The sequence below is a fragment of the Charadrius vociferus genome, unplaced genomic scaffold (genome assembly GCF_000708025.1).
Source record: "Charadrius vociferus isolate BGI_N301 unplaced genomic scaffold, ASM70802v2 scaffold472, whole genome shotgun sequence".
NCBI classification, from domain to species: Eukaryota; Metazoa; Chordata; class Aves; order Charadriiformes; family Charadriidae; genus Charadrius; species Charadrius vociferus.
The window spans coordinates 120,489-143,533 of record NW_009647735.1 but is presented as its reverse complement, the minus strand read 5'-3'; the positions used below and the strand labels follow the sequence as shown (position 1 = coordinate 143,533).

General features: G+C 42.0%; 1 protein-coding gene across 1 annotated transcript in view; it reads right to left on the bottom strand.

Moving 5' to 3' along the window:
* Window positions 1–4,999: 4,999 nt before the first annotated feature.
* The window catches only part of KIF4A (kinesin family member 4A), a 20,258-nt gene continuing 2,212 nt past the window's right edge, over window positions 5,000–23,045 (bottom strand). The window contains exons 5-30 of the mRNA XM_009881671.1: window positions 22,400–22,566; window positions 22,055–22,149; window positions 21,727–21,846; window positions 20,349–20,524; window positions 19,283–19,344; window positions 18,444–18,579; window positions 17,857–17,915; window positions 17,547–17,652; window positions 16,861–16,926; window positions 16,367–16,552; window positions 15,614–15,717; window positions 15,164–15,308; window positions 14,561–14,671; window positions 13,709–13,792; window positions 13,074–13,187; window positions 12,677–12,832; window positions 12,184–12,278; window positions 11,612–11,741; window positions 10,492–10,662; window positions 9,986–10,093; window positions 9,151–9,228; window positions 8,961–9,062; window positions 8,131–8,292; window positions 6,644–6,763; window positions 5,778–5,900; window positions 5,000–5,182 (exon numbers count right to left, since the gene is read on the bottom strand). Coding sequence (XP_009879973.1) covers window positions 5,000–5,182; window positions 5,778–5,900; window positions 6,644–6,763; window positions 8,131–8,292; window positions 8,961–9,062; window positions 9,151–9,228; window positions 9,986–10,093; window positions 10,492–10,662; window positions 11,612–11,741; window positions 12,184–12,278; window positions 12,677–12,832; window positions 13,074–13,187; window positions 13,709–13,792; window positions 14,561–14,671; window positions 15,164–15,308; window positions 15,614–15,717; window positions 16,367–16,552; window positions 16,861–16,926; window positions 17,547–17,652; window positions 17,857–17,915; window positions 18,444–18,579; window positions 19,283–19,344; window positions 20,349–20,524; window positions 21,727–21,846; window positions 22,055–22,149; window positions 22,400–22,566 — 3,159 coding nt within the window. The remainder of the gene's footprint in view (window positions 5,183–5,777; window positions 5,901–6,643; window positions 6,764–8,130; window positions 8,293–8,960; window positions 9,063–9,150; window positions 9,229–9,985; window positions 10,094–10,491; window positions 10,663–11,611; window positions 11,742–12,183; window positions 12,279–12,676; window positions 12,833–13,073; window positions 13,188–13,708; window positions 13,793–14,560; window positions 14,672–15,163; window positions 15,309–15,613; window positions 15,718–16,366; window positions 16,553–16,860; window positions 16,927–17,546; window positions 17,653–17,856; window positions 17,916–18,443; window positions 18,580–19,282; window positions 19,345–20,348; window positions 20,525–21,726; window positions 21,847–22,054; window positions 22,150–22,399; window positions 22,567–23,045) is intronic.

Genomic DNA, 23,045 nt, shown 5'->3' with positions numbered 1-23,045 from the left:
CAAGCACATAAACACACACAGTCATCCTTTATATATAATATATATGTATAGGCATGCTTGTATTATACATACACACTCATGCCGACACTTATTCTTTCATATAGATACATACAGTATTCATACTCTATACCCAGTCTCAGATAGATACCCTTTTTGTATATACGTATACACCATGCAACATTTGATAACGTATATAACAACACGTCTTTTTTTTGTATTATACACATCCACACTCTCACAGACACTATTCTTACATATATACTATTCAAACACACATATAAATAAAACTATATATCATCTCAAACACCCCCACTTTTAAAAATACCTAATATACATATGTATTTAGACATATGTATGCATGTAGTTTTCATTTACACACATTCTCTCCCTGTCTCAGTTTTATGTACCCTCTCTATAAATGTACACACAGTCTCAGGAACTCTTTCATATATATAAGAAAGTACAAAATAATAATACATGATCTATAAAAAAACATAATACAAGCATATTTTATATATGCTATATGTTATGTATCAGGTATTCTATTATTCAGCATTATATTCAATATTATACAATACATAATTACCTGGTCTCTAAATTGGAGAGCCAGGGATTTGCCCAGTGGACCACTCAGTGGATAAGGAACTGGCTGGACAATCGCACTCAAAGAGCTGTGGTCGACAGCTCCATGTCCAAGTGGCAACCAGTGACAAGTGATGTTCCTCAGGGGTCAGTACTGGGACCAGTACGATTTAACATCTTTGTTGGTGACATGGATGTTTTGGGATGGAGCACACCCTCAGCAAGTTTGCTGATGACACTAAGCTGTGTGGAGTGGTCGACATGCTGGAGGGGAGGGACCTGGACATGCTTGAGAGGTGGGCCTGTGCAAACCTCATGAAGTTCTAGAAGGCCAAGTGCAAGATCCTGCATGTGGGTCGGGGCAATCCCAAGCACAAATACAGGCTGGGCAGAGAGTGGATGGAGAGCAGCCCTGAGGAGAAGGACTTGGGGCTGTTGGTTGATGAGAAGTTCATCTTGAGCCAGCAATGTGCTCTCGCAGCCCAGAAGACCAACTGCATCCTGGGCTCCACCAAAAGAAATGTGGGCAGCAGGCTGAGGGAGGCGAGTCTGCCCCTCTGCTCTCATGACTACTGTATCCAGCTCTGGAGCCACCCAACATAAGGAGGACACGGACCTGTTGGAGCAGGTCCAGAGGAGAGCCATGAAGATAATCAGAGGGGCTGGAGCCCCTCTTCTATGAGGACAGGCTGAGAGAGCTGGGGTTGTACAGCCTGGAGAAGAGAAGGCTCTGGGGAGACCTTATAGCCCTTTCCAGTACCTAAAGGGGCGTACAGGAAAGATGGGGAGGGACTCCTTATCAGGGAGTGTAGTGATAGGATGAGTGGTAACATTTTTAAACAGGAAGAGGGTGGATTTACATTAGCTATCAGGAAGGAATTCTTTACTGTGAGGGCGGTGAGGCACTGGCCCAGGTTGCCCAGAGAAGCTGTGGCTGCCCCATCCCTGGAGGTGTTCAAGGCCAGGTTGGATGGGGCTTTGAGCAACCTGGGCTGGTGGGAGGTGTCCCTGCCCAGGGCAGGGGGGTTGGAACTGGGTGATCTTTAAGGTCCTTTTCAATCCAAACCGGTCTATGATCCTATGATTCTCTATATAATTATCTTTTAGAACATGATATATAATTATAATATATTACATATTATATATGTATGCAATATTACATATTACATACATAAAACAGACACCCTTGCACAGTCTTCTATTCTTTTATGTACGTGTGTGTATTTGGACTCTATAGTCTCAGACACCTTTTTTTCCTATCATCTACAATATAATATATTAAATACACTGATAATACCTCATATATAATGCATCTTGTACATGTGTATGACTATGTATACACACCCACTCGCTCTGAAAGACACCTGTTGTTGTATGGATTGCAATACTGTAATATATGTATACAAAAAAAGTCTATTTAAATATTTATGAACTGCCACACACACTCACTCTTGTTCTCACATAACCACTATTCTTTTATATACACACATACATTTGTACTCTCTCCACACACCTCTCAGAGAACCTTTTTGTATTTAGAATACAATAGCACCTAAATGCATAATATTACTGTATAATGTACAACATAATACTATATGATACATATTATCTAGCATATATAATACATATATAGTGTATCTAAAATACATAGAAACCTATAGTTTTATACACATATATATCTTTATGCACACACAGTCTTAGACACCCTTTTGTAGAGAGGGGGTGTGTGTGTATATATAAAAATATATTCAATATGCAATATATATTCTAACATAAAACATATAATAGAGAACATAACTATCATATAATGCTCATATATCATATAGCTTATATAGAAACCACATTTTTATATGCATGTTTGTGTGTGTATATACATATTAAAAAAAACAGTTGGACTTGATCTTAAAGGTATTTTCCAACTTAAATAAATCAAGGATTCTATTTTTATAGATTCTCTGTACACACAGTATCAGACACTTTCATATATCTAAACCAAATTCTTATATTACATATAATCTATAATATAGTATTGTATATGTAAAATATAGACACATATCCACACCCAATGCTTACAAACAACTATTCTTTTATATATGTAATATTCTAATATACGTATAAATAGATTGATATTCTTACACATGCACATACTGTCTTGCTCACAGTGACACATATTCTTGTATACATCCGCTCTATAAAGCCACACACAGTATCTCAAGACACACACACACATATTAAAAAATGTTATATGTTGTTACATATTTAATTTAATATATCACTGGGGGGGATGTTGGCCATGCCATCAGGGGTGGCCCCGTGCCCCCCGGGACAGCTCATCAGTGGCTGTTGGGCTCCCGGCACCGCACCAACACAAAATGAAGATGCTCAACTTGATGTAAGCCCTGAGCGTGTCCCCGCACATCTCACAGCGCTGGGCGGTGGCATGACCCGTACCCCGGGGGGCCCACCTCAGCTCCATGCCCGCTCCGGCTGGCCAAAGCATGGCAAACATGAGGAGCTGGGCAGTACGAGGGCATGCACTGTCTCAAAAAAAAAACCACCTTTTTTTTTTTCTGATTTACAGGTTTTTTTTCTTTTACAGCTAGACAGGGCAGGGTGCCTGCCCCGCCACGTCAGAGGTGTGGCTGGGCTTGGGGCACAGGCAGGTCCAGGCTTCAGGTCCACAAAACTCATCCTCTTCCAGCAGCGCAGGCTGAACCGACCCCCGTCGGTCAAAGCGGACTGTTGTCCCGGGCAGCTGCTCCTCCCCGATACCTTCCAGCTGGGCAGCAGCTTTTGGGAAAGACAGGGAGAGACCTGCTGCCTCTGCTGCTCCCCAGACACCTCCTGGAGCACGCCGATCCCAGCCGCACAGGTGGATTATTTCATAACCATGTCTACAAGTAGGACAAGTTTGCTTAAACCACAGGCATTTGTTACCTTGTGTTTCACCTGCACAAATATTTATTGCCTTTGTGCTGCACCTTTGTTCTTTAAATATGAAATAATCCTGAGTCACAGTTTCTAAACCCCTGGATAAAGGATGGGCAGGTTTGTGGGATGAGGTGGGTGCCCCTTTTGTTGGGTTTGCAAGCTTGTTCAAATCACTTTGAAACGAACATCTTAGAAGTATGAGGGACTTTTGTATGTTAGAACAGCAAAAAGATGACCGCAGGTAGAAAAGCAGGCATCTCATAGCTCCTTATTAAGTGGTGCATGTGTGACCACATGGGATTTTGTCCCGGGTTAGTTTTCACAGGCAGCAAGTACCTACGTCCCCCAGAGCTGCCAGGTACAGCACAGCTCTGCTCAAACCAGGTCTGATAAGAACATGTTTGCAGGAGTGTGAAGGGAAAGTTACATTGCTCAGTCCTGTTGATACTAATTTTATTTAGGAGAAAGTATGCAGTTATCCTTTGATGTTCACTGAAGGCACGTCTCAACAGCTCCTGTGCAGAAAAGCCTGCTCAGCTTGCACTGAGCCAGAAGCTACATAATTGTTAGTATGACACCAAGCCCAAGAGAAACACAGAGGGCTCCCAAAGCTCAGAGAAGGTACAGTGCTAATGCAGCATCTGCTCTAAGTCCAGTTGTGGTTGTCACTGTTACAAGTTATATACAGAAAAGCAACCCTCACTTTTTCTTCATGCTGTAATTCAAAAAATTAAGGAAAGGAAAGCAGCAGTATGACAGAAAGACACCTGCTAGTTTGAGTTGGAACAGTTTTGAGAACATTTTTAATTGTAAAGAGCCCAGAGTACCTGTGTGGTTCATTGTGTACAATAAAATTAAGAGTCAGGGGGTTTTGACAATTACTTTATTAAAGCTACAAAACCAAGTTAAAATTACTACACTATTCACAGACAGCTAGCAAGTTTCTAACTTCATTGAACAAGGATAGACCTGTGCCTCAAAGGGTACAGAAACACTGACCATCTCATAACTACTATCTAGGTTTAAGACTACAGACTGTGCCTCCTCAAGATCGAGCACCAGTGGATGTCACACAGCAGCTTGGAACAGTTCCTCATGCCGTACTAGACAGTGCCCAGATTTCCAGTGCAAATGCAAAATTCTTTCAAGATTATGGATAAAACTGTACCCAACATGTTCACAGCTCAGGATGAGGAAGGCAGCTGGAATGAGTAATCAGGATAAATCACCTCCACTCACTACAGAAATTCCAGAGGAAAGTTTCTTACCATCGGGCCCAAGACCCACACATACAAATATTTACAATGAGTTGGACACAATCTAGCATGAACTAGTGTTTGACTCCCTTGTTGATACCAGAAGCTGTCAGGCATGACAGTCATGAGGCTTCTGCTGCAGCAAGACATCCCAACACTTTTAAAAGACACCAGCAACAAAGTCTAAAAAAGCACAGCACAACCCATTCACAGGGCATCTTCTGCACTTATCAGTCAAGGTCCTCTTTGATAGGGGTACAACCTGCAAAGAAGCTGCTATTGCTACTCAGTATTCTCTTCTTTCTCTTTACAAATGGTATCTGGTTCTCTTGGGACTCATCTGTCGCGAGCTGGGAAGCAGCAGTGCTGGGCTTCTTCATGAACACATCTTGGCCTGTGATATCTTTCAGGACCTATGAGAAAAGCAAGGAAGACAATTTTGGAGTTGGTCACTGCCCTGAAGAAGCCAGCCAGCTTGCACCGGAGCTTGGAGGTAGCACGTACAGAAGTTGCCAGGCCAATGTCAAGAGTTGCTTAGTTTCTTTACTCAAGTCAGAATTCTAAGGACAAATTCATGGGCTGAGCAGAAGAGACAGCATTTGGAATAGCGTGCAGAGAGTACCCATGAAGTTAGTGAATACACTGAGCAGAGGCCAAGTTACAGCTGCCGAGTCAGAGTACACAATGCCTCAAGGACAGTAAGTTTGGATGTAGACAGATATGATTGCCCTATGAGCTCCTCAATTACCAGTCTCTCTTTTACTGCTGGAAGGTGCAGCAGGAAAGCATGACAAGCCTGTGGGGCAAAGTTTTAGTACGAAAACTTAAGAATTCAGCACACTCAAAGCTTAAATACAAGCTGCCTTGACAGCTGTAGTCCGTTCAGAATTTTCAGGCAGCAGTCTATCATCTCAGGTTTGGGTTTTTTCTTTAAGAACCATCACTAGCCATAAACGAGGTGTGCACACATTCAGAACCATTGCTCCCTCTTACAGCTTTATGCAGTACCTTTGTAGTTGGTGCAACACACACAGGCTGAAAGAAGGTCTCTCCTGCAGTCACTTCAGTGGGGTCTTCAAGTTTGAAGGAACCTTCAGAGTCCCTTTTTTGGTCCTCACGCAGCGTGGCATCCTGAAGGGCAGTACTGTTTTGAGGCACTTGTACAATATCCATCCCCTCCTTCCCCACCAACAGCTGAAGAAACACTAGGGGTCCCTAAGCCACCTTCTCTCCAGTTGCAAAGTAATTCATAGTACAGGATGCTAGATGCCTCTGTCAGGCAACCGATTTCATAAAATAGTCAAAAATTAAAGAATTACTATGGCAGGTCTCTGCTTCAAAACTCTAAGATCCAAGAGTAAGGCAGACATTTCTAGCAAGAGTTCTAATGAACATTAGTTGCTGTTGAACCTTCCTGGCGCTACAATGCCCTCCCCAAATGACGACCTCCATTCTTAAAAAAAAAAAAAATAAAAAAAAAAATCAGAAAATTAGTTATGTTTTCATGTCTTCTGAAGCCAAAAGATACAATTTTTATTTACTAAGTGCAAAAGAAAGACTTAAATGGTCTGTCTTTAGGTTCATGGCTGACAAGTGGCAGTAGGTAAATCTATGTGACTTGGGACATCATGCAAATTTTTATACTTAGTGCAAGAGCCTGGTACTGCAGTGGAAAACTTTGTACTCAATTACCGCAGAGAAACACTGAATTACAGTGACATTTACATATGTTTCAGAAAGGTGCATATGCTTTACCTTGACAAACTGCGCATGTATGCTAACAGCTTATCCATTCATCCAGCTTTGCTTAAACACACCGTGTAGTCTGGATGTTGGGTGCAGGCTCTTTTGCACCCAGAGGCAGCACTACTCACCGGGAAGCCAGGGTCTCTATTTCTGCATTTGGCAGAGTCACAGCTACAGCCTTCAGTGCAGCCCACCTTCTGCTTCCTGCAGCCGCACTGTCTGTTTCCACATCGGCCCTTGCAGGAGCACTGAGTAAGAGAAAAGTTCTGTGCAGAAACAGCTTTGGTGTTTATAGACTGCACTTAGATTGCCACAGCTGTCAACACCTGAAGCAATCTACAGGACAGTACCATCCCCAAGCTGCCATGAACCATTTATTGTTTTACTGTCTGTCCTGCATCCCAGGAAAAGAAACAAGGTCTTTCCACCTACAGAGCCATCTCTTGCTTCAGTACCCCCAAAATAGCAGGCATCTTCAATTATTCAGTCCCTGAATTAAGTTATACAAAAGGATGCCAGTTTCAGTGTCAGTAAAACAAAAGTAACATTTACCCACTAGAAGGCAAACCCAAGTCACCATACACTAGAGTCCTCTCGACAGAGGTGACCCAATTTGGCTATTTCGTGGCATGTCAGAGCAATGAATCTCCTTGCTAGTCTGGGTACATGAAGCAGTAGCAGACTGCACAGACCAGCTGCTCCACGCTGCAGTTCTGCACTGAGCAGTAATTTGCACTGGAATACCACCGGGCTACATAAATGAACTCAGAAGAGTTAAGTGTCATGTACAAACCTTTCTTCCTGCAACATGGCCAAAAAGAGCTCCCCAAAAATCAAACCACTAATAGTATTGTAGTTCAGAATTTATCAGGTTGACAAGCTCTGGTGAAAGAAACTAAAGCTAGACCTTAAAACTCATAAGCTTTTCTGTGGTAACTGCTGACATTTTCAGTCACCCGGTAATGAACTATGTAATAATTCAGCCCTTTGTGAGAGGGGAAGAACATGTCTCCCAGTAGGGGTCTAGCTTCACAGCAATTCAAGCCCAAAGGCCCATTGGTTCACAGTGACTGGTGTTCAGCACGTTCAAATCATCTCTTCATGCCATCAGGAATTAACTAAGCAGCAGACTGATGCAAACGGAAGATGGACTCTGTCAGGACTAGGAGTCACAGTACACCACAGCGAGAACAGTACAAAGGGAAACATGACCGGCCATCTCCCTTCCCCCGCCACCCCAAAATAGTCTCCGTAAAGGATTAAAGCTGCTGTTAGGGCTCACTATTTTGCTGCTGTCTGGAACATATAGGCCAGATCAGCCACAGGTAGCAGGACAGAACATGTGTGTCATGGTAGAAAATGACTTGTCCAATGAAAAGTTATTTAGGAAGGTGTTGCTGGCTACAGGCAACTTTTGCTCTCTCTGTCATAATTCAATAAATAACCAATGCCCGCAGTACTATCATATTAAGGCTGTTCAGTACTTACATAGTAAGCGAGACAACAATAGTGAGACACTGCAGTCCCATTGTTGCTCCGTAGACATGCTAGATCTTCAGGGATACAGGCAAGTGATTCCCCTATAGGTAATAAGTCAAAAGTAACTGGATCTTACCCCCATCATGCTTTTCTTTGTTCCTTTGACTGCTTTTACTGGAACCCAGTCTGCATCACTCATCTCCCCTCCAGACTCCCCCGAGTCAGAGAACAGCTCTTCCACATCCATTTCTGGGGTTAGTACACGGGGTTTTGCTGTCGTTTGCCGGCGAGTCTTTGGCTACAACCAGAAGTTACAAGTGTTGAGACCCCAGAAGAAGTAACAGTGGGTTTACATTTTATTAAGGCACGTCAGAGTCCCATGACCATAGCCCCATTCCTCTCAGACAGCCAAGAAGGCTGTAAGGTTAGGGAGGAAAAAAAAGATCAAATAGTCAGGATTAAAAATTCAACCAGTCAATTTAAACTGCTAGAGTTTATAAAAGAGAAAGTTGAGAAATCCTTGGAAAAAATAATAGATTTGTGTCACAGTCTTGGCAAAGTAGTTTCAGATCATTTATTCCTCCCTCTTTTGAGAGGCAATGATTAAATTTTCTATGACTGATGCCTCGCTCTGTGATTCAGACTGGAAATACTACAGAGAAAACACCTGGACTACTAAGCAGGATAGAGTCAGACATAATTAGACTGGAAACCGGTTCAGGGTTTTGTCTCCCCCCCCTCCAGGATTGAAAACCTAGTGCAAACTAGTTTCAGAAGTATTCTGAAAACAGAAACCTTAAGGACTGTCTGAAATAGAGAACAGGCCTACTTCACTAAGCAAAACCAAGATGTCTTGTAAAAAGCAAGTTGAGAGAAAGAAACTAAGATTATTAATAGCCAACATTAACTTTTGAAAAGAACCCAGGTACAATACAAGCATGCAAACGGGTATGCAAAAATCTTTACTTTTGGTGGAATATAATCAAAAGGAGACTCTGACGACTCAGATGGCATTTGCTGAATGCAACGGAGCTTCTGTCCACTGGCAACTTGAAGGAGCAGCATTTTCTGTTAAGAGGGACAATAGTTAGCTTTGCAAAATACATTAACCCAACTGCCAAGGAGCATTATGACTTATGTCTGTACAGATCTCTACCTGTTTAAGTGCATCATTTTCTTGGAGAAGTTCTTGGTTCTTCTCACAGATCTCCCTCATTTTCTCCAGCTCTTCCTCCTGTTTGCAAGACAAGATGAGATCTGTAGGCTTACGTGGGGGCAGCACAAATAGTAGTTTGGGACAAGTTTTCCTATTTGGATCTTTCTTGCAACACCAGAGGGGCTTCTTTGTATTCTCCACCAGGAGATCAGCTTGAACTTCTAAATCAGGAAAATCATTAGTACTACTACCTTGTTTTATGCATAACATTGCCAATACAACGGAGAGAATACAATCCTTTCAGAGTCACCATTTAAGATCTAAAAATCCCTCTATTTCTAAGGCGTATCTCCAAGTTAGGTGCACCTAGGGCTGATTTTACTTTAACACATCACTGAACGTGCCCTTCCACAAGAGTTTACTACACCCCTTAATTCTCCTAGCAACAAAAGGTGCAGCTTGTTTATATCATCAAGGTAAAGTTCCTCCATGACTGATAGCATAGTAGAGCTGTGGTCAGTGAAGGATTAGTTGAACATCCTAACAAAAGGTGTTCTGAGCATGGAAGAAGTTCACTTGAGCTGATAAGATTGTGGTAGGCCTCATGGCTGCATGTACATTTATTTAATAGAAGAAGATACATAAAAAACCCACAGACTTAACACAAATCTGTACAGCAGCTATCCCCTGCAACCAGCTGACTCAAGCAATCTTAGCTACAAATGGAAGTGCTCTCAATCCTTCTGAATCTTCCTCACTCTAAAGCAACTATTTCAAGTAACAGGTAGCCCCAATGAGCACCACCATCCCCCAAAGCCAAATCCAGACACCCTACCTGGAACTTGAGCCGCTCTTGCAGCTGTTTCTCCTGCTCACTTAGTGAATCTTCCAATTTCTTCTCTGCTGCTTCTTTTTGCTGAAATTGGCTAAGCAGGTACAGAACCTAAAAGCAAGTTAACACAGCAGAGAGAAACAGGCGTGAATTCCTAAAGAGACATCTAGCAGCCCAGTTAGAGGCCTCGCCAGTTTTAAAAAGATTCTTTCTGCCACTTCCAGCATAATTCTGCTTTAAAAGCTATCTTGTGCTCAGGTATAACATCCTCACTTAAAGCATTGTGAAAAGTTATTGAATAAAACAGTTTGCACAGGACAGAAGATGAATAGGGAGATTTCTTGGGCTTTTGTTAGCTATCCTGCAAGAGTCTAGCATATCGCAATCAGATATACAGCAAGAGATTAGTTTCAGCACAACACTGCCTTTATCTCTGACTCCCAGATCTGGGAATCGGAGTCCCAAGACAGAGGAGCTCTCAAGACTTCTATCACTTCTATCACTTTCACCTTCTCCTGGTGGTGTTGTTCCTGCACCAAAAGCTGATTTTGGAATTCAGCCTCCATCTCTGTTATGTGGTTTCGCTCTTCAATCAGCATCTTTTGTATGTCTGAACAGTTGGCTTTACTCTGCTGAAGGCTGCTCTCCAACTTGCTTTCCTGCACTTTTGAGGAGACCAGCTAAAAGACAAAAGCAAGATGATCGCTTGGGTCAATAAGGTCTACATTTCAGTGTCTGTTGGGGCAGACACGCTTCAGTATGAAGGCAAAGCATTTCTGCCTAACTTGCAACCACCCTAAGAATTTGGACTGGCCCTCAGCAGCAAGGAGGCTAGATGAGACAGTCAGAGCCAGACACCTGACAGCCAGTATAGAAGCACAAAACAGATAGCAGGAAGTCTCGTTAACAGTTCTAGATTTATCTCCTTTCCTGCAGCACTTTAAAACCAACTATTGGGGGGGACTGTCTGAGTGCTGTCTCAGATCCTTTCCTGCAGCACTTTAAAACCAACTGTTGCGGGGGGGGACGACGACGACTGTCTGAGTGCTGTCTCATATTAGCTCCATAGCTCCATTCTTTTCCTTTAATTTCCAAGCACTGGAGACTGATGTGATTCTGCCGCTTGGTTGCTTTGTCCTTGATTCCACATTAGTTCAATTCCTACTCTCTCCTACCCCCAGTCTTGTTCAAGCTTCTCCCATCCCACCATCCATTATACTGCTTTTACTCTGTCCTCAGAGTGGTCCCCTTGTTTCCCTGCAGACCGCCCACTCGTTCAGTCAGTGGGTTTAGGTACTTTCTCTTCTCTTCCACTTCTGAAGTTTGCTTCTTTCCTTTTGCTATTCCCATGCAGGTCTTCTGTAATTGCAACTTTAGCTGTTGTCTCCAGACCTGTGTCTATTCTGTTTCCCTCTTCCCTGTTCTTTTTTTATTTCACTCCCCAAAGTTATCTACAGTACAAGAGGATATTTTAATCCAAAGTTGTGAGGGAAATAAACTTCATCCAGTACAGCAGTGCTTCACTTGAGTTCATCTCTGCTATCAGCCTGTTAGTCACCTTTCATTCCTGGCTAAGCAGACTTAGAGCCTTTGTTTTTAGTAATAAAATACAAAAATTCAGAATTTAACCTCTCCAAGGAGATACTTCAAAGCACATTTAGCCTCTAGAGTTGTTGCAATACTGTCCCAACGCTGTTTCACACGATCTCCGTTGTCTGCGTCTAAGAGTTTCTGCTGTAGATCCGCAATCTGGGCACTCCTTTGGAAGAATGCACGTATTAGAGGTTACAACACAGGAGAAAACCCGGGCTAGTGTATGGGCTAAAGTTACAGTTACCAGAATATTAGATAAAAATAGTTCAAGTTAGAATTCTGGCTGCTTAGTACAGCAGCTAGAGTCTGCAATGCTATACCAGGGAGTTACTCCTCCCCTCCACGCTTGCAATTAAGAGTGCAGAGCTTCCCTTATGAAGGGATGCTCACAGTTACGAAGAAAGTAGTCTTAGTGGCTAAGTAGTGTCCTCATATCCCCACATTTGGGGAAAATTCAAACCAAGAAAACCACACAGTCTTATTTTTAGTGTCAGTGTATAAGTTATTTTACTTACTCTTCTATTTCACAGAAGAGTTGTGGATAGAGACGAGGAAAATAAAAATATGGATGCAAGGCTGTGCAAAGCAGCTTTGTCATACTGCCTTACCTGAGCCCCATCTCAGTTTCCAGGCTTTCTATCTGCTTTGATATGGAAAGGTCCATCTCTGATGCCTGCAAGTCTGTGAGGGAGTAGGTGCGTCTCTAAAGAATTGCAGTAATGGGCAGAAGTGAGAAACAGAAACAAAAAGTGAAGAAATGCACATGAGACTGGGCTTTCATTTACAAACATTTGAGCCAATAGGAACCATACTATTATAAAAGTCTCCGAGTATCTCTCCATAGCTTAAATTCCATTGTTCCTTCCCAAAAGCATCAAGTCTTTGATAGGGGGTGTGACCCACTCACGTTCATCAGATGCATTGCATTAACAAATTACTTCAACTATTCCCTAAGATGCCAGAGGACAGTAACAACATTAACTCAGGGAACCATCTTCATCCCTACCTTCTGAGGGAAAAGGTCAAACAGGAGTGAATGTTACAGTACTTGCTGAACAGCCAGAGGTGTGGGACAGGGGAAATGGCCTTTCCCTCTCTTACCCGGAGCTTTAGAGGTGGATTTTCCCCAGCCTCTTTCTTTTCTTTAAGCTGAAGGAGCTCCTGTGCCAAGATCTTTCTGTCCTCCAGAAGGTCTGCAAGGTGCCGTCGAGCCTCTTCAGTACTAACAAGAACCTCTACTTCATTTGCAAGCCAGCTCTGGAGGGAAAAAAAACCCAAACCACAACACAAAAAACAGTATAGCCTTTCACTGTAGTCTCAACTTCAGGACCGAATCCTCCTCAAAAATGCCTTCACAAATAAACTGAATAATCAAATTGCCTCCCTTAATATGTAACTCCATGTTCCTCCCCTCTGCCCTCCAACCATCAACCGCAGCAGCACCGAATCAAAGGTTAGTTTGCCTGTTTGTTGGAATGCACAACACTTCACTACCCACCTTAACTCGTGCAGCAACTCCTTCCATTCCCCGATTTCGACTTTCCTTCCGCTTATCTGCAGCCTCCTGTTGTTTCTGCAGAGCATCCTTTAGGCGCTTGTTAGCGGCTGCTGCCTGTAAGATATTTTACACAGGAGTGAACACCAGTTACTTCACTGAATCTGCAATGGTTGAAAACTGAGGTATTCACAGTGCAAGCCAGACCTTGAGACAATAAGAGAGCATAAGGTCAGTCTTAAATTAATCCTTACGTTTGATTAGAGCCTCTGACTTAAGTTTCCTTTGCTGAGATTCCCAGTTTAAAGAGACTAAAGCTTCTAGGCCTAAAGGTAGAAAAAAGCATCCAAAATGATGGTCCACCCCAGCTCATTTTACACTTTCTAGCTTAGGTATCTGCAATAGATTTGCCACACCATCCTAATGCTCAAAGGGTAACTTACCTTTTGAGAAGCAGATTTAACTAGAATGCCTCAAAGGCTACAAGACAGATTATTTTTTCTATACAGAAAGACCCCTATTTCCAGACCTCCAAACTGCTTTTAAGAAGTTTCTGCATATCCTATTACAACCTCCAACCACACTTTGCAGACTTTTAGGAATTGGTCAAGAGTTTCTAGTAGATACCGGCTCCTTACCTCTTCTGTTTTGCGCCGAAGTACATTGGCCTGCTTCTGGAAATCTCGTTCTAGCTTAAGTAGTTCATATTGTCTCTTACGATCCTGCAGGGAAATAGTGTTAAGACAAATGGAAAAAAAATACATATATAAAAAAATAATCACATTAAATACCTATGGCCAGTTTCACACTTCTTGGAACAGAATTACATTTGCTGTTCTGCAGTGCAGGCGATTCATGATAATGATTTCACTGATCATTACAAGATTAAGCCACGTAGTGCCTCTGAGAACAAATGGCTGTTAGGCTTAAAGCAACTAGAAGGAGCTCCACACTTTCCATTAAAAATGTTTAGGAGCATAAAGGCTGTAAGAGATTGCAAACCAGAAGTCTACGACTTAGCGTCCCAAAACACCGAGGAGCATACTTGTTACAGTAAGAATTCCTGTGAACTGAACTCAAGACGTACAGATGTTTGCTGTCCATTACACTTGAATGCTACAAGCAGCTGGATTTAATTACCAATTCTGTTTACCTGCAGATTCAATATTGCTTTGAAAGTTCAAATACCTCCCATTTTGTGGCCAAACCCTACAACTTTAAATACTTAAAAGTATTAAATATTTTTGCCTTCTGCTTTAGGACTGAATCATGACAACTGTGTGGATAGGTTTAAGATCTCCAGACAAAAGCAAGCACGTCCATTTATGACAGCTGGTGAGAGGTGGCAACCACATAAACTAACCTTATCTTCAAAGCGTTCTACAGATGTTTTTCAGATGCTTGCTAGTTGAACAAAGCCTTGAAGCAAACACTTAATGATTTGTTTCACTCTTCAGAGGGAGGTACAGTTTAGGGGCTTGTTTGCTTACCCGTTCTTTCAGCTGGATCACTTCCTTATCCTTCTGTTGTTTCCATTGCCTGAATTTCTCAGCATCCTCTTTTATTTGGCGCATCAGATGTACCCTTTGGTTTTTCATTTCCTGAAAAATAGAAATGGCATGAAGACTCGCCCAGTACTTGCATTCTGGGTAGTTTCAACCTACATCCCCATAGTGCATCTGTCAGGAATGGTGAGTGACAGATGAGAAATATTATAGTGTGCTGCCCACTCAGAGTACAGAGTGCCTAAGGATACTCTCAAAGTGCTAAAACCCAGGAATTCATCTTTTAAGGCATAAAGGAAAGAAACACATGCATGGTATACACATGGAAATGAAAGAAGTCAAGTAATTTGACTGAGGCAATAAATTATCAGAATAGCCAGAAGACACTTCGGACTTCTTTTATTCCTCCAAGTTTCAAGAGCCACCTGTCTGTTGTATTACACTGGCAACAGTGGTCACGTAGCCAAAGAATTCTTGCCAAAAACTGGTGTTCTCAGTCTAACAAAACAGAAAGTGAGTGCCTTCTGTTTGGAAGCTGCTTTGTCTACACTGGAGCAAGCCCGAGAACTGCATGCTAGGGTTAGTTACCCTGATTTCCTGGTTCAGTTTGGAGACGGTGCGTTCTGTAGATTCCTTCAGCTTTAAGAGCTTTGATTGCTCATTCAGCTTTTTCTTCAGCTCATTAATTTGCCCTTCTAACTCCTGAAGTCTTTTCCGACGCCGTTCACTCAGTCTGTAAAGAAATCATACTTTAAAAATAGCCCCCCAACTCCTGTTATTCTCAACTGGTACTCTCCAACTTCAGAGACACCTTATGAAAAATAAAGCAGTTATGTGTTATCATCTTTCCCACTGATGAAACCGCACTCGGGTTTCTCTGCATGCGTACAACTCGCATGGCATGTTAAGGGGATGCACCTGTATCAAAATAAGAGCTTTTACAGATAGTAGAACTAAGTGCAAGACAATGAATTTTCACAGGTGCATCAACACAATTTTCAGTGCTATAAGCCACACAGCTTGCATAGTCATCCTTACTTGGCTTGGTTGACATCCTTCTTTGCCATATGCAGAGCAAGGATCAGCTCCTCCTTTTCTTTTTGCAAACTACTGACTGCCAATTCCAGATCCTTGATATTTGTCTAGAAAGGACAAGAATAGTAAGCCTCCAAATAAACCTTGAAACTACACCGAGACACAGCTTTAAGGCAGTAGGCCTTGAGAAACCACATTCCTTTCCAACAGGCTGTAAACCACTTTGCCTAAAAGCAGTATGAGTGTCAAAAGGGCTAGTCCTCCATACACTGGAATCTTAGTTGGTCCACTAAACCATTTTAACAGCTGAACTATTTCACAAATGGGAGAGCACAGCATAGCTAATGAATGGGGGAAGCCAGATCACCATGAGAGTTAACAATGAAGTACCTGCATTTTGACTTGGTGTGGCCAAGCCAACCTCCAGGTAAAAAGCAGAGAAGCTCATTTCACATGGAACGGCTAGTGGCTAATAGCTTATTTCACTGAAAAGACCATCTTCTGGTGCTAGAGCTATTTGTGGATAGCTGGGCATGGTCATCCCCCCACCTTCTCCGCTGACACTGGTAGTTAACTGCCCTGCTATGCCCGTGGGGGCGGTGACCCAGTTTAAGGAAATAGGAGAGACCCAATAGGAACATGTTCATTAGAGGACAGATCCTCTGCCCCCTTCGCTTCTCAGCACACAGTGACTGCATTAACTGGGAAAAATGAAACTGAACATAGCCTTACAAGAACTATTTCAGTAGAGTTTACCTGGTACTGAGACTGAATGGGCTCCAGCTGACTGTCATTCTGCGTCATTTTTTTGGCAAGTGCCTCTTTCAGAGTCAGGGCTTTATTCAATTCAAGCAGCTCTTTGGACATCTGTGCTTGACGGAGGGCATGTTGAGTGGTGAAGTCGTCCGAGGATCTCTTGGTAGCCTGGCCCATTTCTGCTTCCTGGAGGAGACACAGCAACAAGCTGGAGAAGCCAGTCCAAATCTCTAACTATATGATCACAGTTTCTGCAGAACACTTCAGATTAATTTTTTTACATAGAAAATTAGATACTCAGAAATGAGAACAGGTTATTGATCTTGAACACACTGAGCAATAAGAGTACAGAAAGGCAGCACATAAAAACCCCGACACGTTATTTACCAAACATTTGGATAGTAAAGCTAGCATAAGGATACAGATAAAAGAGGAGTGATGGGTTAAAAACACACCCCTGTTAAGGTATGCACTGCTGTACTCCCCTCACTTACAGCTGTAGCATCCTGTTCAGAATTTGCCATCTCTGCAGCAGCTTCCATTGTAGCAGCATTTTCACTCTATACAGGACAAAGAAAAGAAAGTTTTTGTAACAAGTGAAAGATGAAGTTAAATGAAACTGTCGGCGTGTAATGACAAAATGTAATGTTATTCTCCTCTGTCCAGAAAGCTATCTCTGAAAAGAGGATGCTATTATCTTCCTCCTTTACTAAAGTGAGCATACTCCTCCTAGACTAGCTAGACAAGGCATTCTTTCTAGTCTTCCCTGAACGCCGGCATTGGCAGCCAGCTCCTCACAAGAGTAAGGAGTCTGGGAACAGGGGGAATGTCTAGTGAGGGAGAACAGAAGGTCCTCAATTAAACAAAGATTTGGCAACTTCTACTTAACAATTTCAGATCTCTGCAATGTGGGTCGCTCATTAAAACTACCAAGTTTGTAACTCTCCTTCCAACTTTTGGATTGTAAATCCACGCTAATCTCCCACTATCAGATTCTTGGACAAGGACAGCTTGTTTTGAAGTGGATATCAAGAGCCATTTAATACTTGTAGTTTCTGGGCTCCTTAAGAAAAGCTCCTGCAGAGCAGGATCCACTGCTCAGCAGATCGGCAGAAGAACCCTAGGCTTCATTTGAAAACTGGCTTGGCACACACTCTTCTCTCCCTGGATTCAGTCTTACCTGCAACTGAGCCAACACTTGCTGCAGATTGCGAATCACCTCTACATTCTCTTTTAGTTCCTCGTCTTCCACAGTCTCTACCAGCTTCTGCAGATCAAGCTTGCATCTGCAATGCAGACGTGGGAATAAGTCCATGAGTATTACATGGCTCGTTTGTGTCACACATACCAATAAGGAACAACTTTCCTCACTGAACACACAAATGACCTCTGGATGAACAAACACAAATTGACTATACTCGGTTTATCTCAACAAAAACATTTAATGCCGAAAGACATTTCCTCAGCATGAGGTGTAGAAACAGACTTACACAGCATGTTGCTGAAGTTGTTCTAGTTTTGCATTCATCTTCTCATTTTCTTGTTCTGTCTGAGAGAAGTGAGAATTATACTGAATTGTAGAAAAAGCAAGACAAGCAGCAAATTTATTTGTAGCAAAAGATATTTGTCAGTCTGTGGCAAATCAATATACTGAAAGATCTTGCATGATTATCACCACTAGTTTGCTTAGACTTAATACCCTTTTTCACAGGAATACACACCACAGTGAATCAAAACAAAGCAGAGTGGGGTGCGTAAAAGGGAAGGAAGAAAGCATGTGTGCACAAGTGCTGGTATTTAAAATACTAAAGCAACAGAAAAAGTGAAAGATTGAGGTCTACTTTTCCCCACTGAAGTCACCAGATCTATAGGCTCTGACAGGCTCTGGAAGACTTTTGGTTCTGACCTATAGATAGAGATTTGAAACAAACATGAAGGGAACATTAGAGAGATTCCCGACATGCCATTAGTACAGGAGTTGCTATTGATTAACCTTCAGCTGAAAGGGGGAAGTCCTGCAACTTAAAAAAAAAAAACAAAAAACCACAAACCAAAAAACTGGGTAACTGAACCTTACCAGAATGATCCTCTCCAACATCTGTGCTGTCTGACCAGCAGCCTCACTCAGCCCTCGGCTCAGCTTTTGATTCTCCTCCATTAGTGACTGGTTCTTTTCCATCAGGGACTGAAGATTCTCTGAAGGTGCCATGCTACTGTAACAGCAAGGACCAGTTTCCTTGTGAACATTACTTCACTAGAGGTTTGTAATAGCACTGGAATTACCTCCAAGTTTCAGAAATAACTACCTTATAAGAAATACAGGTTGTAACAGATGAACAGAAATAACTGGAGGAAGTCTAATCTGAATTAAAAAATTTAAGTAATACAGCATACAAAAAGAATAGACATTTGCAAGAGAAGAAAACACCCTTTAGACATAGTAGTGCTGTTTAACCAATGGCAAGTCTGTAAACTGCATGTACTTGGGTTTTGAGACATCCTCAGAAGACAGCACTTACACAATCCAACTCTTCCCTGCATTTTGTGCTTTTAAGAACAACGGGGATGAAGATGTCCTACATTTAGGGGTAGAAGGGTAAGGAAGAAAAGAGAGATGAATAGGTCTGAGAAACAGATACTTAGTTAGGAGACATTGCCTAGTTCCTCTCATTCCTACAACTGATTTTTGCAGTCTTAAGGGGGCTGCTACAAAACTAAATAACCCCTACATACATGGAATTTCAGTAAGCATGACAAATAATAAAAGGCAAAAAAACCCAACTGTACAGATCCCATTAGAAAGCAACCAGTTTGCTATACCCTAACTACAGCACTGTCGAGAACAAAGGAGACCTAGAGCCTTTGCCGGTGTGTGATGGCCATTAGATACATTGAGCATTAATCTACAAATCTTACTTGATAGACACTGGGAGGGTCCCTCCATGGGCCTGCAGCAATAACACTTGCAGCTGTTGAACCTAGAAAGACAAACAATTACTACTTGTAAATCTCTCCCATATAGTAACTAGATGTTTGAAGGAACACTATTAAGATCCTTAGTTTTAATATGAGTCACCCGTTCCACAACTGTCCTTTTACATTGCCTGCGGAAAGGAATCATGTTGCTACAGTATTTCAAATAATTTACTCCTAAAAAGCTGTTTTGTCAGGAATGCTCAGATCATTAAGTTAAGTCACCCACATACTGTTCTGTGCAGGGTGTCAGAGACCTTGGTCCAAAGGGCAAGTCTCCCACTTGGCTGAACCCATGCTCTGTTGCTACCTTTCACATGAGATAGGAAGGCAAGTGATCTGACTCTAAGCCACTTGAATACATGATTTGAATTTAGAGTATGTTACTAAACATTCACTAGGCTCTAGTGAATACTTATATGCAGTAAACAAAACCACTGACTTGCTCCTTTGTGAAACCAGATTACCGAGTTTTCCTATGGAGAGGTAGCATGAAAAACCATATCATATGTATACTGTCAAGTAATCCCAGCAAGCCTGGTTAACTCTCCTCAGTAGACAAGCCCTTGGGCACTTCTGGCTTTGGGTTTAACCAGTTCTAGTTCGTGCAACTTATCTCCCTCTAAAGCTGACCACATAGGAACCCTCTTCATTTCCCACTCTGTGCTAGACATAGGCAGGTGATGTCAGCAATGAAACCATCATTGTATCTCTAATTTTGCCTGCAGTCTAATGAGCAGGCAATCATTTGTTCAGTGGAAGGGAAATGTGAAAATCACACTACCACTACCGTTTTTTTATGGCATTGAATAGCTGCTGTAGAGTTACAAGAAATATTCATGTATTCCCTTTACAGCACTTACACAGCTATCTCAAGAGATGAACAAACACAGACTAAATATTTTTTGCATATTTTATGTATCTAGGCATCTTATGTCTTTGCTTGCAGTTTACTAAGCTTAGTACCAAAAGGACAGATCTACTCCTTTCACAAGAAAGCACCCAGTACCTGCTGCTTAAGATGATGTAACTCAGCCGCCTGGGGATCAAGGTTGACAATTGGTTTATTTTTTATTTTTCTTGCTCTGTCAGCATAACGCAAAGTATTTAGAGTTTCTTCTAGATTGGAATCTGCTGGGCTTACACAGGCAATCATGAGAGTGTGGCTGTTACCACCCAGGGAATCTGAGAAGGAAAACAAGGCATAATCAATGCTTTAAGACACAGCAAGAATGACTAGTAGGACACCACCATTAACATATCTAAGACCACATAAGTACATCTCCGTACTACAGCTAGATATTTAAAGTAGAATAGCTAGCCACATTTGTGTGCCATTGTCATCTACTTTCTCCTCTGCATGAGTCAGTATGATAGTAAAAGAGCTTTTTTTGAAAGCCAAAGTCCCAAAATTGTCTCAGCTCTAAATACTGATGATTTCACATCAGAATCCCCAGTAGCTTTGTTGTCCTCTTGAATAATGTCTGTAATTACCGCAATTTCTGTATGCCATTTCTGGCATATTCCCGTTTTTCCCCTCCCTCCTCCCACACAGTAATACTCAAGACCTCCGTGGATATCCAGACATCAGAATTCACACTATCTTCCAATTTAAGAATTATTGGCTAATAACATATTTGCTTAGGTCATCAAGCTGCATGGCATTTTAGCCTTTGGTTTTACACGAAAACATATGGGCTACATAAAACTTTTGATCAGAAAAAAAAACAGGGCCCCATATCCAGCTCTGCATAATCCAGTTTCTTTTTATTAGATTCCTTCAGATATGGAAAATAATGAAGAGCCTAAGTTTTTGTACCAAATTATTTAACTATCAAAAAAATCCCAATAACTTGCATTACTATAGCTATGCCCATATGAAAGGCTAATCTAGATAAAAAGTATTAGAAGACCATCACAACTATTGAAAAATAAGTACAACAAAGACTAGATATTCAGACTAAGAAAACAAAACAAACATGACATGCACAGTGAATGCACAGACAACTTGAGCTTCATTCTGGTTGCGATATCCTCCAGTAAGTAGCTATAATCAGGATATAATAATAGAGCTCTGCATCCAGACTTAACTTCTCATCTTCCTCCTCCCTCCCCTAGGACATGCACTGGATTTGGCTAGTTTCCTCTCGTCACATAGGAGCTACAAAAGAGCAGGACTCAAATAGGTCCATCTCAGTGCATTTGTAACCTAAAAATAAGGAAGGTCTAGCTTCAATGAGAAGAGGAATGAAACCAATAAAAGCAATTCCTTTGTCAACAGCAACTCCCACTTGGAACTGCAGTGGTATAGCTTTTGGGGTTTTTTTTTGCTACTTTGTTATTTAAAGTGCATCTGTAGATTTAGGCTTTATCATCACATCTCTTACCTTGCAAAAGTCTTGTTAACTTTGAGTCTCTGTAGGGAACAAAACCACCCTTTTTATTTTCATCACCAAGAGCACTAATTACATTCCCCAGGCAGAGGAGACCTCTGTTTATGTTGATGCCTGCATACAAATAGATGACAGTGAGTAGAGCTACATAAACGGCTAGCAATTGGCCATTTCCTGTCCTTTCAAAAAAAAATTAAGAAAATTAAAAAAGCACATTATAAAGGTTAATTAAAGAACTGCTTTGCTTTTCCTGACAAGGACTCAGTTTATTAACTCAAAAACAGTAAGAAACCCAAGCTATACCAGTCCTTTTCCTACAGACCTTCTTTCAGTCTGTCTCCCTCAGCCTTGGTCTTCTTTTGTCTCTCAGAGCCAGCAAGATCAACCAGGTGTAGCTTGGAGTGAAAACTGCTGTTCCTATGGCAGAAACAGACTATTTTACTTTCTCAAGTAAATATGCAGTTAGGGAAGAAGCAGTCCAATGGTTACTACAGTTGAGCTACCAGGCTGAAAAATATACTTCACATCAGAGAGAGCCAAATAAAGGAACTGCCTCAAGAGTAGCTCAGCTGAGTTCATCTGAGACCAAGAAAGAATGATAGGACTGTAAGACTAAGTAAGTCTGACTCCTAACAGCTGCTAGGAGTGGCTGTGCAATCACACTTACTTGTCATTTTTCTTCTTCTGATCAATGCAAATGGTGAAGATGGCATGTGACCGTGAAGACTGGGAGTTCATGGCCGTGGAGGCCACCGTTCTGGAATTGTTCCCTTGCTCCAGGCAGAATACAGTATCTTGGGCACAGGTGACATTTCTTTCTGTTAGCCCTACAATCTGTATCCAGGAAGAAAGCATTATTTAGCCTCCCCTTCCTCTTCACTCTGACTTACATCAGAAAAATTATCCTCTGTCTTAGTCTACAGCAGATAAAGTGAAGCCTCTGTGCAGACATGCATTCACAAGAATCAGAGTCTCACTTCAAGCCAGAAGCTTGGTATGCATTCCCTCAGAAAAATTTGTTCTGAACTTTGTATGATAACATTAAGTCACATCACCTCTTCCTCATCCTACTCCTACATACACACCCCAAGTTCCTCTGTGCCTGCTTGAGAGCCAGCTGGGCTATGGGACGGAGGCAGGGCTCCTCAGTACCCTCTGGAGAAATCCATAGCTGCCCTCAGATATGCCTGGCCAAGCTAGGAGTTGAAAGTTGTGCAGAGGAAGGGGAAAACTGTCTGATGGGTGTGGGGACTTGTGTGAATAGAGTGGAGGGGAGGCAGGTATTAGGGACATAAAAGACAGAAGGGACTAAG